This window comes from Aegilops tauschii, chromosome 6, assembly GCF_002575655.3.
Source record: "Aegilops tauschii subsp. strangulata cultivar AL8/78 chromosome 6, Aet v6.0, whole genome shotgun sequence".
Classification (NCBI taxonomy): domain Eukaryota; kingdom Viridiplantae; phylum Streptophyta; class Magnoliopsida; order Poales; family Poaceae; genus Aegilops; species Aegilops tauschii.
This window is the reverse complement of record NC_053040.3, coordinates 353,124,590-353,141,983: the sequence shown is the minus strand read 5'-3', so window position 1 is coordinate 353,141,983 and position 17,394 is coordinate 353,124,590. Positions and strand designations below refer to the sequence as shown.

The 17,394-nt window shown below is 45.8% G+C and overlaps 1 protein-coding gene across 1 annotated transcript; it reads right to left on the bottom strand.

The window, feature by feature from the left end:
• Positions 1-444: 444 nt before the first annotated feature.
• On the bottom strand, positions 445-1,297 carry LOC109780676 (uncharacterized). Its single transcript, XM_020339253.2, has one exon. It carries the CDS (start codon positions 1,232-1,234, stop codon positions 782-784), a length of 453 nt encoding a protein of 150 aa, XP_020194842.1. The 5' UTR covers positions 1,235-1,297; the 3' UTR covers positions 445-781.
• Positions 1,298-17,394: the final 16,097 nt, after the last annotated feature.

Below are 17,394 nucleotides of genomic sequence, written 5' to 3'. Positions count from 1 at the left end.
CGCACCCATAATAGCTAACGATCAGTACGTCCAACATCATCTGTTCATGTCTGTTTGTACAGCTATTGTTACGTGTTTGCTGCTGTTATGCATGTCTTGCTGTTCTTCTAGTTTGCTAGATTATTGCATGCTAGTATCTCTTCTAGTCATGAATTATTTACTGGAATTAATCATGAACTTGCCTAATATTCCAACAACAAGAACCGAACTATGGAGCATTTGATCTGAAAATTAATCGCAAATTAACTTAAGCAGAAGAGTAACCGCTGATCTTCTCATTAAAGAACCATGAAGGCATAACGCTAGCACCGCATAGATTGTAATCTCAGGTTGCAAATGTTAGTAACCGCGTCAGATTCTGAAGCACACGTTTGCAGTGTGTTTTCAACCGACAGCTCAAAGAAAGAATCAAAATCGACAAAATCAGAATTGGAGAACGTCAGATTAATAGGATCGATATGCTATCCAACATCATAATTTGTTATCTTCACAGCATCTACTGCTTCTCGTTCATCAAACAGACCCAATGCGGCCAAATGTGACGATCTGATAGAAGAAAAAGGAACCAAATCTGCAAAAAGCCTACTCATTTCTTTCTAGAATCGCAGTAACTACATGCAGTCTCCCGTCCAAGAATCCTATACACAACCATGTACTAGCAGACAGGGACTCACAAGAGCCAAGAAAACTAACTAGAGTTGGTCAAGAAGGCTTCGTAATCAGAGGTTCAGAGGCAGACCAAGAATCGTCAAGAACCAAGAACGCGCGCGCGCGCCCCATGTCAGCACCCTGGACCCGGAGCAGTCTTGGCCGCCGTCGGCGAGGCCCGCGGGGACTGCGGCGTGGCCCAGACGTTGCACACGGGGCAGCGCGGCGAGATGGCCAGCCACCGGTCGACGCAGTCCTGGTGGAAGGCGCGGTTGCAGCCGGGGAGGACGCGCACGGCGCGGCCGGGCTCCATGGCGTCGAGGCAGATAGGGCAGAGCACCTCCTCCTCCTCCTCGCCGTTCGCGGTCGCCGCCTGGACGACACCGCCCAGCTGCCTCAGCTCCGCCTCTGATAGCCCGTTCTTGTCGTCGTCGTCGTCGACCGTCTCCGGCGTCTCGGGCGGCGGGGCGGGGGGCGGGCCAAACGCCACGGCCTGGAACAGGTAGCAGAGCCAGACGCCGAGCACCCCGAGCATGCCGATGGCGAGCGACCCCACGGCCAGGAACACCGCCCAGACCTGCGCCATCTCTGTCTCTCCTCTCGTCGAGCGCGCGTTGGTGGCAGTTACGGGCTCAGGCGCGTGGCAGACGTCGTGGAAATAGCACGGGATGCAGAGGACGGAGGTGTGTTGCATTTAAGTACTGTAGCACTGGGCTATCAAATCGTATGGGCCGAAAAGGCCAGGTAGAGGCGAAATGAGCACCCGGCAACCCACACTGGCAAAGGCTATATCTTTTCTCAAAAAAAGGCAAAAGCTATACTCCTGTATGCGCATACAGGAGTGTTCCTTCGGTCTTCGCCCCCGCTAGTACTCGGTCGGCCGGCCAGTTTTTTTCTCTTACGCTGTTTCCGGTCAAGAAAATCAAATCGCTCGTGGTGCCTGCTGTACTAGTTTCTTTCCGTTATTTTACTTTATTTTTTATTTGCGTTTTCTTTATTTATTCTAGTTTTCTTTTGAACACAGTAGACGCAAGCGCTCATACATACGCGCATACACTCATCCGTATGAATGTGCACAGCCGCACGCGCACACCCTATCCCTATGAACACATTCGAGAGACTGAGCGGCATAATGTATCGTCGTTGACGAGAACGTTTTCTCTCACTGAAAACGCATCGCCGGAAATCCTGCAATAAATTCAGAAATAATGTGAGCACCAAGACTTGAACCCCCGTGGGCTGGGGTACCACTATCCCTCTAGGTTCGCTCGTCTGATGTCTTAGTGGTATGGTTTTCTGGTTTTCACCCGATTTCCTTGTTTCATTCATGATTTGCACTACTTTTCCTTTTCTTTCTTTTTTTATCCGTCTTTCTTTTGTTTCTTTCTCAATTTTCATTGTTTTGATCTCTATCTATGTAATCGAGTTCGAGAGTTATATAATAAATAGTAGTTTTGAGTTGAGCGCTTTGTTTTTTTCCGATCATCTTGAGGGTATAAGAATAAAAAGAAAAGATCATATAGTAATCTTATGGAGAGTGATGACTTCACATATAAAAAGTATGATGAATAAAATTTGTTGAGAATTGACAAACATAGTTTTGGTCATTGCGCAATTAATAGAAAGTAATAAAGAAAGAGAAGCTTCACATATAAATATACTATCTTGGACATCTTTTGTAATTGTGAGCACTCATTAAACTATGTCATGCTAAAAAGTTGATGTTGGACAAGGAAGACAACATAATGGGTTATGTTTTCTTATATCCGAATAGAAGTTATATTGTCATGGATCCTCCAACATGTTGAGCTTGCCTTTTCTCTCTTATGCTAGCCAAATCCTTTGCACCAAGTAGAGATACTACTTGTGCTTCCAAACATCCCTTAAACCAGTTTTGCCATGAGAGTCCACAATACCTACCTATGGATTGAGTAAGATCCTTCAAGTAAGTTGTCATCGGTGCAATCAATAAAAATTGCTCTCTAAATATGTATGATCTATTGGCGTGAAGAAAATAAGCTTTATACGAACTTGTGATATGGAAGAAATAAAAGCGGCAGACTGCATAATAAAGTTCTTTATCACACGCGGCAATATAAAATGACGTTCTTTTGCATTAAGATTTTATGCATCCAACCATAAAAGTGCATGAAAACCTCTGCTTCCCTCTGCGAAGGGTCTATCTTTTACTTTTATCTTCTACCCTTATACAAGAGTCATGGTGATCTATACCTTCTCTTTTTACACTTTTTCTTTTGGCAAGCACTATGTGTTGGAGAAAGATCCAGATATATATATATATATCCACTCGGATGTAGGTTTTCATAAAGTATTATTGTTGACATTACCCTTGAGGTAAAAGGTTGGGAGGCAAAACTATAAGCCCCTATCTTTCTCTGTGTCCGGTTGAAGCTTTGAACCCATAAGTATCGTGTGAGTGTTAGCAATTGTGAAATACTAAATGATAGTTGAGTATGTGGACTTGCTGAAAAGCTCTTGTATTAACTCTCTCCGAAGTTATGATAAATTGCAATTGCTTCAATGACTGAGATCATAGTTTGTTAGTCTTCAATAAAGTTTTTGATTCATATTTTACCTTGTGAACGAATTGTTACTTTAGCATAAGAAGTTATATGACAATATATGTTGTTGTTCTAAAGATGATCATGATGCCCTCATGTCCGTATTTTATTTTATCGACACCTATATCTCTAAACATGTGGACATATTTCCCGATTTCGGTTTTCGCTTGAGGACAAGCGAGGTCTAAGCTTGGGGGAGTTGATACGTCCATTTTGCATCATGCTTTTATATTAATATTTATTGCATTATGGGCTGTTATTAAACATTATAGCACAATACTTATGCCTTTTCTCCCTTATTTTACAAGATTTACATGAAGAGGGAGAATGCCGGCAGTTGGAATTCTGGACTGGAAAATGAGCAAATATTAGAGACCTATTCTGAACAACTCCAAAAGTGTCGAAACTTCACGGAGAATCGTTGCCCCGGTGGCACTCCGGCGCCACCGGGAGCGAGGGGGAGAGAGCCCCCTACTTCTTCTTCTTCCTTGCCCCCTAGATGGGGAGGAGAATTCCCCCTTTGGTCCATGGTCTCCTATGGCGGCGGAGGGGAGGGAGCCCCTCCGAGATTGGATCTCCCTCTCTGTTCTCTTCTGTTTCGCGTTCCCCGGATCTGGCTGAAAACCGTTTCTTATATTCCCGGAGATCCGTAACTCCGATTGTGCTGAGATTTTAACACGATTTTTTTTTCCGGATATAAGCTTCCTTGTGCCCGAAGTACAGCCCCAACCGACGTTCGAGGCTGGCACAACCCACCACCACGCGCCAGGGGCCTCTGGCGCGCCCTGGTGTCTTGTGGGCTGTGTGGGCCTCCGTTTGCGATGATTCTGACTCCCAAAATCACATATATTCCAAAACAATTCTTCGTGAAATTTTATTGCATTTGGACTTCGTTTGATATGGATACTCTGCGATACAAAAAACATGCAGAAAACAGGAACTGGTGTAGGATCGAAAGTATGTCTAGAGGGGGGTGATTAGACTACTTGACCAAATAAAAATCTAGCCTTTCCCTATTTTAAGTCTTGGCAGATTTTAGCAACTTAGCACAAGTCAAGCAATCAACCTACACATGCAATTCTAAGAGTATAGCAACGGAATGTAAAACATTGCATATGAAGGTAAAGGGGAGGAGTTTGGAGGGAGCAAACGCAATGTAGACACGGAGATTTTTGGCGTGGTTCCGATAGGTGGTGCTACCGTACATCCACGTTGATGGAGACTTCAACCCACGAAGGGTAACGGCTGCGCGAGTCCACGGAGGACTCCACCCACATAGGGTCCACGAAGAAGCAACCTTGTCTATCCCACCATGGCCATCGCCCACGAAGGACTTGCCTCACTAGGGTAGATCTTCATGAAGTAGGCGATCTCCTTGCCCGTACAAACTCCTTGGTTCAACTCCACAATCTTGACGGAGGTTCCCAAGTGACACCTAACCAATCTAGGAGACACCACTCTCCAAAAGGTAATAGATGGTGTGTTGATGATGAACTCCTTGCTCTTGTGCTTCAAATGATAGTCCCCCCAACACTCAACTCTCTCTCACAGATTTGGATTTGGTGGAAAGATGATTTGAGTGGAAAGCAACTTGGGGAAGGCTAGAGATCAAGATTCTTGTGGTTGGATTGGAATATCTTGGTCTCAACACATGAGTAGGTGGTTCTCTCTCCGAAAATGAATGCTGGAAGTGTAGGCACGTTCTGATGGCTCTCTCCACGAATGAAGAGTGGGTGGAGGGGTATATATATCCTCCACACAAAATCTAACCATTACACACAATTCACCAAACTCGGTGGGACCGAATCATGAAACTCGGCCAGACCGATTTAGTTCAAAATGTGAACGTTAGGCTTTTCGGTGGGACCGATTTCATTAGGGTTAGGGCATAACATAATCTCGGTGAGACCGATCACATAAACTCGGTGAGACCGATTTCTGTAATAGGCAAACAGAGAGTTGGTCAGGCAAACTTGGTGGGACCAATCGCTCATTTCGGTGAGACCGAAACGATACAAAAAGGAAACAAAGAGTTTGCATTGCGAACTCGGTGGGACCGATCGCTCATCTCGGTTAGACCGAAACGTTACGAAGGGAAACAAAGAGTTTGCAATCCCATCTCGGTGAGACCGAGATCCCTATTGATGAGACCGAACTGATTAGGGTTTCTGGCTACGGCTATGTCAAATGAACTCGGTGGCAACTCTTTGCTCTTCCGGTCAGGGTGAAGATACCCTGAACAAACCCCTCAAAGGATTATTTTCCATAGTAACAAGTGACAGTAAATTTTAGCACACTATATAAATGTTTCCTTACCAAAGGCGCTTCACTCCCCGGCAACGGTGCGAGAAAAGAGTCTTGATGACACACAAGTATAGGGGATCTATCATAGTTCTTTCGATAAGTAAGAGTGTCGAACACAACGAGGAGCAAAAGGAAATGACAAGCGGTTTTCAGCAAGGTATTCTCTGCAAGCACTGAAATTATCGGTAACAGGTAGTTGTGTGATAAGATAATTTGTAACGGGTAACAGTAACAAAAGTAACTAAGCTACAGCAAGGTGGCCCAATCCTTTTTGTAGCAAAGGACAAGCCTGAACGAACTCTTATATAAAGCAAAGCGCTCCCGAGGACACATGGGAATTACTGTCAAGCTAGTTTTCATCATGCTCATATGATTCACGTTCGTTACTTTGATAATTTGATATGTGGGTGGACCGGTGCTTGGGTGCTGTCCTTCCTTGGACAAGCCTCCTGAGGGAGTCCTAGATTAGGGGGTCCTCGGACAGCCGGACTATATCCTTTCGCCGGACTGTTGGACTATGAAGATACAAGATTGAAGACTTCGTCCCTGTGTCCGGGTGGGACTCTCCTTGGCGTGGAAGGCAAGCTTGGCGATACGGATATGTAGATCTCCTCCTTTGTAACCGACTCTGTGTAACCCTAGCCCCCTCCGGTGTCTATATAAACCGGAGGGTTTTAGTCCGTAGGACAACAACAATCATACCATAGGCTAGCTTTTAGGGTTTAGCCTCTACGATCTCGTGGTAGATCAACTCTTGTAATACTCATATCATCAAGATCAATCAAGCAGGAAGTAGGGTATTACCTCCATCGAGAGGGCCCGAACCTGGGTAAACATCGTGTCCCCCGCCTCCTGTTACCATCTGCCTTAGACGCACAGTTAGGGACCCCCTACCCGAGATCCGCCGGTTTTGACACCGACACCTCCCACTTATGATTAACCCCTCTCGCAAGCATCCGCGACTACGAAAGAAGAATTAAGATAAATCTAACCATAGCATGAAACATATGGATCCAAACCAGCCCCTTACGAAGCAACGCATAAACTAGGGTTTAAGCTTCTGTCACTCTAGCAACCCATCATCTACTTATTACTTCCAAATTCCTTCCCCTAGGCCCAAATAATGGTGAAGTGTCATGTAGTCGACGTTCACATAACACCACTAGAGGAGAGACAACATACATCTCATCAAAATATCGAACGAATACCAAATTCACATGATTACTTATAACAAGACTTCTCCCATGTCCTCAGGAACAAACGTAACTACTCACAAAGCATATTCATATTCATAATCAGAGGAGTATTAATTATCATCAAGGATCTGAACATATGATCTTTCACCGAATAAACCAACTAGCATCAACTACAAGGAGTAATCAACACTACTAGCAACCCACAGGTACCAATCTGAGGTTTTGAGACAAAGATTGGATACAAGAGATGAACTAGGGTTTGGAGAGGAGATGGTGCTGGTGAAGATGTTGATGGAGATTGACCCCCTCTCGATGAGAGGATCGTTGGTGATGATGATGGCGATGATTTCCCCCTCCGGGAGGGAAGCTTCCTCGGCAGAACAGCTCCGTCGGAGCCCTAGATTGGTTCTGCCCAAGTTCCGCCGGTAAGTAACATACCGATAGACAAAGGGAATTACGTATGTTGTCATAAGGTTTGACCGATAAGGATCTTCATAGAGTATGTAGGAGCCAATATGGGCATCCAGGTTCCGCTATTGGTTATTGACCAGAGAGGTCTCTCGGTCATGTCTACATAGTTCTCGAACCCGTAGGGTCCGCACGCTTAACCTTTGTTGACGATATAGTACTATATGAGTTATGTACGTTGGTGACCAAATGTTGTTCGGAGTCCCGGATGAGATCACGGTGTCGGTGTCAAAACCGGCGGATCTCGGGTAGGGGGTCCCAAGCTGTGTGTCATGGATCGATGGGTAACAGGAGAAAGGGGACACGATGTCTACCCAGGTTCGGGCCCTCTTAACGGAGGTAATACCCTACTTCCTGCTTGATTGATCTTGATAAATATAGAGATTACAAGAGTTGACCTACCTCGAGATCATATGTTGTGGTCTAAACCCGAGGGTATGATGAATAATATAATAATCTATCGACTAGCCTGGCCTTGGCTTATATAATGCACCAGAGGCCTAGGTTAACAAGAGTCCTAGCCGAATACGTTGGTGGAGAGGAGTCCTTGTCTTGATCACCAAGTCTTGTGGAATACTCCTTGTATGCGGCATGGGCTGCCCGAAATGGCCCATGAGTGAACCGCCATGGGGGTCCTCGGCCCGATCCACCTGGTCGGGAAACGATGTGGTGAGTACCCCCTAGTCCAGGACACCGTCAGTAGCCCCCTGAACCGGTCTTCAAGTTGGGGACGCTCCTCGATCCTTCTGAACTGTTCTTCATCTTCGGTCGTCGGCCTTGAAAACGGGTTCAACAAATCTTCTCATCTTCGATCTTGAGGATCTCCAAAGTAAATCCGAAGTGTTTACACGTCGGGTATCCGAGGAGCCCCTTTAAGTTTCCGGCCTTTATCAATGCCTTGTTATTTTTATGCCACACCTCGGGTTTGAAGTTGTTCCCGGGCGGCAGTGTCCTCTTGCGTCCGAGCTCCAACGCCGGACTGTATTCGAGGTATCTTTTGCAGCCGAGCACCAATGCCGGACTGCTTCCGAGCTCCAACACCGGAATGTATCCGAAGAGTATTGTTACAGCCGAGCTCCAACGCCGAACTGCATCCGAGCTCCAGCGCCGGACTGTATCCGAGCTCCAACGCCGGACTATGTCCAAGCTCCAACACCGGACTATGTCCGAGGTGTCATAGATCACCTTGGTTCAAAAAAGTTTAAGGAGTTTAGCCAAGCTTAATGCCGGAAATGCCCTCTATGGAGCCAGCCACTTGCGCCCGAGCTTTATGCCGGACTGCTTCCGAGGTGGTGCACCACCCCGACTGCGGGCCGATTTTTTGTCAATATTTTTTATTGGTGCAATTTATTCTCTGCCGAGATATATAGCCAGTAGCCCTCAAAGTGTGTATCGGTCTAAAACCCGAGATGCACATTAGAGGAGATGGCGGACGGACCCTTGAGAGAGGGTCTCGAGAAGTCGCTGTAATATATTAGCTTGAAGCCAGATAGGTCCAGATGGTACCTATTGTTGTCCGAAGACGCGTTTGCCCATAGTTCGGTCAAGCCGAACACTAAGCACTTTCAATTTTCTGCATTGAATAGGCAATGCAGTAGCCCCCGAGCCACTAGTCGGGTGGCAACACCAGATCAGGGGATCGATGTGTCCCTTTAATATTAGTAAATGATAAGCCCGAAGCCCAGTAGCCCCCGAGCCTTAATGCGGGCATGGGTGGCCGAATTAAGGATCGATATCCAGAGTAAAATCACAAATTATGTGGAATGATTCTATGTATCCAAGTACTTTACATCATTAATGCTCGGATCCGCATTGTCCAAAACTTTGTTGAACGACCATCGGCTTCAACTTCTTCGGCCAGTAGCCGAGGAGTGTTTTCCTACTTTATAAAGCCGTTATAAGGGCAAAGATTTATGGAAAACAAGGCAATCCGGCCATACGGTTTTATAAACAAAGGTACACGGAGAGATATGAAACATCTTCCAAAGAAAATAATCCCGCTATCGGTTCCTTTCTTTGGGTTGTCATGCTAATCATGATCATGAAACCTCGCCTCCGATCAATGTGAGAGGAAAATATTGGGGATTTAGTTCAGGGAAAGTTCCGGAACTCTATGGTATTAATGAACAGAAATTTTCACTTCCATCGTTGCCGACCAATTATATCCTTTAAGATCGCTAGCTTTCGGCTTCACCCAATCTGAGGTACTAACTCGGATGACCCGGTACTAACAATCACAGAGGTGCTCCCTTTACCGCCTAGCCGAACAATCGGGAACGTAGGGGTAAGCACAGGAGCCAGGCAACCCAGCTTGGCCAAAATCTTAAGTAAAATTGATGCATATTTATGGCTTTATAACGATGATTGCGGAAGGCGGCCCTCGTATACTAATACAAACGCCGATGATATGTTTATTTTGACTCCATTGCGACCGTTTATCAGTTGAAAGTGACCCATCGTCAGCTTCCACCCCCTTGTAGATGCTACGTAGGGTGTTTTCGCAATAACAAAACACCCTTAGCCGACGTCTCAGTGCCCGAAGGCGGTCGTGTTAGCAAAAACAAGGCAATCAGATATGCGGGCTTTATAACTTTTACTTAGTTATAGGAGCTTAAAGTTGGGAGGCCAGTTACTAGCCCCCGGTTAGTGTTCGGCGACAATCGAGGTCAAGCCGTAAACACTTCAGCCAATGTTATGAACGGACCATCATTTAACACGGGGTGACCTCTATCGATCTTATAGTTTAATACAGTCATCGGATCACTGACCAGTTTACGCATATTGTGACAATCAGTTTTCGGCTTTCTCCACTAAGGCGCTTAACCATGCTAGCTGGAAGCGCAATCACAGTGGTTCTGCCTTTGCGCACCTAGCCGAACAAAGCGGAACGTAGGACGCAAGCACAGGAGCCGGGCAACCCAACTATTGACCGAAGACACAATTCGAAACTGATGCATATATAGCAATATCCAAGAATGTTTTTGCTGAATCTCTAAAGGTGCCCGACGTTGCACTACGAGACTTATGCTGGAAACACACAAATAGTTTAAAAGTGCCATAGGCTTGGAAGACCAAAAAACCTTGATGTCCGAACTAGATCAAGTGTTTGGTGCCAATCCGAAAATTGGCCTTAGAAAAAAATTGTGCTTCTGTCGTGCTTTAACATGACACATCCTATCTCAAGACTTCAAGCGGGTCAGCCTACGGCTTCAACCTCCTATCCCAAAGGCGGAGTACTGCTCGTTAGGCCAGTTTAGCAATCTAAACTCTAGCGGCTTTGAGAGAGAAATTAGGCTCCCCGGCTATTGACCACACACCCGCGTCAAAAAAAGGAGTGATAAAAAAAGACTTTGCAACGACTAAGAAGAACACTTATTATAAAACAGCTAATACTAATTTAAGAGCCCCCAAGTGACTTGGGTAAAAGAATTTTATGTATAATGATTGTATGTACCGAAGTACTTATATCATATTTGTGTTCACCCAAACTTTAAACGCGTCTTAACCGACCGTTGGCTTCTCCCTCTTCGGTCAAGGGCCGAAAAGTGTTATGTACTCCACCTGTCGAGAATATCGATGGTGTTTCCGATAACCAGGCAATCAAGCCATAAGGCTATAACAGACAAAGCGCGCTCAGGGAACTTATGCTATATTACTGACGAAGTGTAAGAAGCATCTTCGAAGAAAATAGTACCCCCACCGATACCTTTCTTCGGTTGCTCATTGTTACTATGAGACTTGTGCAATAGATTTTTTGTACTCATGAGTTCCGTTGTGTGCCGACCATGATTGAAAACAATAAGAGCGCTAGCTTTCGGCTTCACCCAGTCTGAGGTCCGAGCTCGGATGACCCGATCGTGACAATCGCAGAGGTGCTCCCTTTACTCCCTAGCCGAACAATCGGGAACGTAGGGGTAAACACAGGAGCAAGGCAACCCAGCTTGCGGAACACTTAGGTCAACATGGTGCATATTGTGGCATAATACACGAACAAGGAACGAAGCCATACAAGTATAATCATATGCAAGAGGAAAGACTTCATAAAGGAAGCCCCCAAGTAAACGGGGTATTTGAATTTGTGTGCCACAAACAAAGTTTTGACAAGGAAGTTTTTCACATACAACTTTTTGCCAAAAAAGTATAATGCTTGGTCAAACCGAACAAAATTTAAAACCGAAAGCTTTTTAGCATGAAAGCGACTTAGCTGGTTAATGTGCTCGGTGTTGATGCATGGCCTGAGCTTGCGGCGGGACAATGTCCCAGCCCCCAAGCTGGTCCCGAGGTGGCGGAGCGAAGAGCTTGGCACTCCGAAGTGGCGACATAGCACGGCCAATGCAGGCCGACAGTGTGACGCCGAAGTCCCCGGCGTGGGTTAATGAAGTGATGACGAAGCCCCCGGTCCAGCCGAGGTGACGTGGTACGTCGGTATGCCGAGGTGATAGCGCTGCCCGACCCGGATCATTTACCTGTGCACAGAAAATAGTGCAAGCCGGAGATAATAGGAATAATAATAAATTAAAAAAGGTTGCATAATTAATAATTTATGCAAAGTCAGTAATAAAAGAAATATGGCCCGTGTGCTGAACACTCGATGAGGTAGAGTTCTCTCAACGATGCCGAAGTCCCCAAGGCAACCGAACATGTCGATATGGCAATTCGACCAAAAAGGTGATCGCGCGAGCCGATTTACACCGATTGGGACAACGACGTCGGCTTGCGGAAGTGACCACGTGATGCAGTCAAAGTCGATCACCTACACACATAAATAGTGCGGTCCAAAAAGAACAATATAAATATATAAAATCCTTGCATAATTGCTTTTCGCAAAAATAGTTTATTTAAAGAGATGTGGCCTCGCGCCGAAGTCAATGTCAATGCAGGGCGTCGGCGTGGCGCGGTGAAGGCGTGGCAAAGCCTGAATTCACAAGCCGGTCCGAGTTCCGGATAAGGCGTTCGCCGAACGGTACATGGAAACTGACCGAACCACCACGCGACCGTTGTTAATGCGGCCACCCTGTGACAGACCTGTGTACAGATGATGGAACAAACCAGAGTAATAATTCCTCAGGAAAAATAAACCCAAGCAAGAAAAAATTACTAGGATTAATAGCACCTGGTTTATCTGTTGTAGCAATATGAAGAAAGGTTACTCCCAAAATTGGGACTTGATCTGCACACCCATTGCATGATGGGCGATGAAGCGACGGCATGGCGATGCTAACAAAGGTTGGCTCGCCGAGGCAAAGCCCCGGTCCAGCTAACGTGACGAAGCTGGTCGGCTGATGACGCCGAAGTCTCCGTAGTAGGTTGACGAAGAGATGGCGAAGCCCCCGGTCTAGCCGAGATGACGGAGCGGGTCGGTAAGGAGACGTTGCAGCTGCCATGTCAGCCAAGGTGTTGAAGCAGTTCGGCGTGATGGACATCGGCTTGAAGAAGCAACAGTGCGGCCATGCCGATGCTGGTCATAACTTGTGACGCGGTCAATGCTGGATTGATGAAGTGACCGAGCGGCGATGTCGGCGCGCCTGACCCGTGCAATCCATGGGGCGATGGTGTTGGTGATGATTTAGCCTTCGTGATGCCGAACTCTTGTTCGGCTTGCCGAGCTGATGATCCGATAAGGTTAGGCTCAGCTCGATGAAGCGACGATCTGTCTAGCGCAGGTCAGCTGACGTGGAGCAATGTTACCGGGCTGGTTTGACACCAGCGTGACGGTGAAGAGTACCTCCGAAAAGGAGCAAAATTTGTGAGCATGTGTTCGGAAACAAAACACAATACCCTAGAAAGAGATTCTTCCAAAAAGTTTGTCCAATATCCCGTTCATGAAGAAAGATAAACTCAGGTCGGATTCGTATTCGCGCAGAAAACAGATCCAAAAAGTGATGCACTAATCGAAAGGTTCCCGGAGTTTGGACGGTCGGATCGAGCTGAAATTTTGAGAGGTGGTAGATATAGAAATTCTGTAGCCGATCAATGGTTGGATCTTCTAAAGGACGTCCGAGCTAGATGCTGGACACCATGCTCCAAACTTGTCTAGATTCCCGTCCAGATTCGACAGGGCTCCGGTATATCGGAGATCGGCGGAGATTGCTCCATCGGAACGCGACAAAATTTTACAGTGTTGTTGTAGACTCAATTCCGCACAATTCCACCGAAGGAATCGTCAAAACGATGCTCGAGGAGGTGGTGGTAGCCGATACAGGTTCGCTATTTGGAAAAACAGAACGGTCGCCCGAGGGCAATGTTGATGTTGAGCCCCCGAGCTCCATGGATGATTCCTCCATGATCATGATAGAGATCGGAGTTGATGTTGGTGAAGGCCCTCGTCCGAACATGACGATTGGAGGCAGGGCACAGTCCTCGGTCAAGCCAAGGTGACCAGTCGAGCCGGCGATGGAGACGCTGACATCGCAGTTGATCTGCAGGTGAGCCATTGATCTTTTGCCGATCACACAGCGGAACTCTAAATGAAAGCACCATTGTCAGTGTCAAAACCGGCGGATCTCGGGTAGGGGGTCCCAAGCTGTGTGTCATGGATCGATGGGTAACAGGAGAAAAGGGACACGATGTTTGCCCAGGTTCAGGCCCTCTTAACGGAGGTAATACCCTACTTCCAGCTTGATTGATCTTGATAAATATAGAGATTACAAGAGTTGATCTACCTCGAGATCATATGTTGTGGTCTAAACCCGAGGGTATGATGAATAATATAATAATCTATCAACTAGCCTGGCCTCGGTTTATATAATGCACCAGAGGCCTAGGATAACAAGAGTCCTAGCCGAATACGTTGGTGGAGAGGAGTCCTTGTCTTGATCACCAAGTCTTGTGGAATACTCCTTGTATGCGGCATGGGCTACCCGAAGTGGCCCATGAGTGAACCGCCATGGGGGTCCTCGGCCCGATCCACCTGGTCGGGAGACGATGTGGTGAGTACCCCTAGTCCAGGACACTGTCACACGGACATGACGAGGAGCTCCGGAATGGTTCAGAGGTAATGATTGATATATATGATGATATGGTTTGGCCAAGGGGTGAAGCCCACGGGGCTTTAGTCGGTGCAAAAGGAGTTTTGCGGAGGCCAGGGGGCCAAACGCCGGAGACCCTGCCCATGGCGTCTGGACCAGACGCCACGGACTGCGGCATCTGGTCCTGGAAGTCCGAGAAGGACTCTTCCTTGCGGGCAAACCCGACTTTGAGGAGGCTTTTACTCCAAGTTTCGACCCCAAGGCTCAACATATAAATAGAGGGGTAGGGCTAGCACCCGGAACACATCAAGAATCACCAAGCCATGTGCCGGCAACCCCGTCCCCTCTAGTTTATACTCTGTCATAGTTTCCGTTGTGCTTGGCGAAGCACTGCGGAGATTGTTCTTCACCAACACCGTCACCATGTTGTCGTGCTGCCGAAACTCATCTACTACTTTGCCCGTCTTGCTGGATCAAGAAGGCGAGGACGTCATCGAGTTGAACGTGGAGGTGTCGTACGTTCGGTACTTGATGATACGTCTCCAACGTATCTACTTTTTCTCACGCTTTTCCTCTTGTTTTGGACTCTAATTTGCATGATTTGAATGAAACTAACCCCGGACTGACGTTGTTTTCAGCAGAACTACCATGGTGTTGTTTTTGTGCAGAAATAAAAGTTCTCGGAATGGAACGAAACTTTGTGAGGATTTTTTATATCAATAATAAGAATTTCTGGAGCCAAGGCCTGCTGGAGAGGGGCACCTGGATGGGCACAACCCACCAGGGCGCGCCCCCCTCGCCTGGCGCGCCTAGGTGGGTTGTCCCCACCTGGTGGCCCCGCAGACCCTGGTTCCAACGCTATAAAATCCTATTTTCAGAGAAAAAATCAAGGAGAAAGAATTATCGTGATCCACGAGACGGAGCCGCCGCCAAGCCCTGTTCTTCGTCGGGAGGGAAGATCTGGAGTCCGTTTGGGGCTCCGGAGAGGGGGATCTTCGTCCTTCGTCATCACCAACCCTTCTCCATCGCCAATTCCATGATGCTCCCCACCGGGAGTGAGTAATTCCTTCGTAGGCTCGATGGTCGGTGAGGAGTTGGATGAGATTCATCATGTAATCGAGTTAGTTTTGTTAGGGCTTGATCCCTAGTATCCACTATGTTCTAAGATTGATGTTGCTATGACTTTGCTATGCTTAATGCTTGTCACTTTGGGCCCAGGTGCCATGAACTCAGATCTGAACCGTTTATGAATTCATCATTATATCCATGTTTTAGATCCGATCTTGCAAGTTATAGTCACCTACTACGTGTTATGATCCGGTAACCCCGGAGTGAAAATAACCGTGACTTCTTCCGGTGATTACCGTAGTTTGAGGAGTTCATGTATTCACTATGTGTTAATGCTTTGTTCCGGTTCTCTATTAAAAGGAGGCCTTAATATCCCTTAGTTTCCAATATGGACCCCGCAACCACGGGAGGGTAGGACAAAAGATGTCATGCAAGTTCCTTTAATAAAAGCACGTATGACTATTTACGGAATACATGGCTGCATTATATCGATGAATTGGAGCTAGTGCCGTATCGCCCTAGGTTATAACTAACACATGATGAATATCATCCAACAAGTCACCGATCCAATGCCTACGAATTTATCTTATATTGTTTCTGCTAAGTTACTACTGCTATCATCACTGTTACACTTGCTACAAAATTACTGCTATCACTACTACTGTTACCGTTGCTGTTGTCACTACTATCAAAACTATCATATTACTGTGCTACTAATTACTTGATGCAGATAATTAATCTCCAGGTGTGGTTGAATTGACAACTCAGATGCTAATACCTTCAAATATTCTTTGGCTCCTCTTGTGTCGAATCTATAAATTTGGGTTGAATACTCGACCCTCAAAATCTGTTGTGATCCCCTATACTTGTGGGTTATCAAGACCTTTTTCTGGCCCCGTTGCTGGGGAGCATAGCTATATTTGTTGAGTCACTTGGGATTATTATCAATTTATCACTATGAAGAATATGAAGGATACAAATACTATGATATTTCCTCAAAGACGAGGGGAGGTAAGGAACTGCCATCCAGTTCTGCTTTAGATTCACCTTCTGTTTTGAGTAAACTTGCAACACCACCACATGCTACCAATTCTAATATTTCGCAAGTTATTGATGATGCTAGTTCTACTATGGATAATGCTTATGATGATGCTAGTATCTTGCTTGATAATAATGATGTGCCACTTGGTGAATTTCTTGATGAACAAATTGCTAGAGTAATAAAACATGATGTTGTTGAATCTGATGATGAGCTTGAAACTGAAACTCCTGAAACACCTGCTAGAACTAGCCTTCCTAGATATGAATTGCCTAAGGTACCTGAAGGTTATGTTATGAATGAGCAGACAACTAGAGATATTCTTGCTTGTAAGGATAGAGATGATCTAGAAAAATTATCATGCAAGTATAAAGAAAAATCTCTGAATGCTAGAATGAAATGTGATCCTAAGTTTGCTACTTCATCTATCTTTATTGATGATAAGGATTATGAATTCTCTATCGACCCAGAGTTAATTACTTTGGTTGAATCTGATCCTTTCCATGGTTATGAAACTGAAACTGTTGTGGCACATCTTACTAAGTTGAATGATATAGCCACCCTTTTTACTCATGATGAGAAAACTCGCTATTACTTTATTCTCAAATTATTTCCTTTCTCATTAAAGGGTGATGCTAAAGCTTGGTACAATACTCTTGCTCCTGGTTGTGTGTGTAGCCCCCAGAATATGATTTATTACTTCTCTGAAAAATATTTTCCTACTCATAAGAAACAAGCTGCTTTGCAGGAAATATTTAACTTTGTGCAAACTAAGAAGAGAGTCTCCCACAAGCTTGCGGGAGGCTTTGCCAGTTACTTAATACTTTGCCTGATCATCCTCTTAAGAAAATGAAATACTTGATATCTTCTATAATGGACTAACCGATGCTTCTAGGGACTTCCTAGATAGTTGTGCTAGTTGTGTTTTCAGGGAACGAACTATTGGGCAAGCTGAAGAATTATTGAATAACATATTGAAAAATTATGATGATTGGACTATTCCTGAACCACTGGCTAAACCAACTCCGAAGAAGAGGGGTATATTATATCTCAGTCCTGAAGATATGCAAGAGGCAAAGAAATCTATGATGGAAAAAGGTATTAAAGCTGAGGATGTTAAA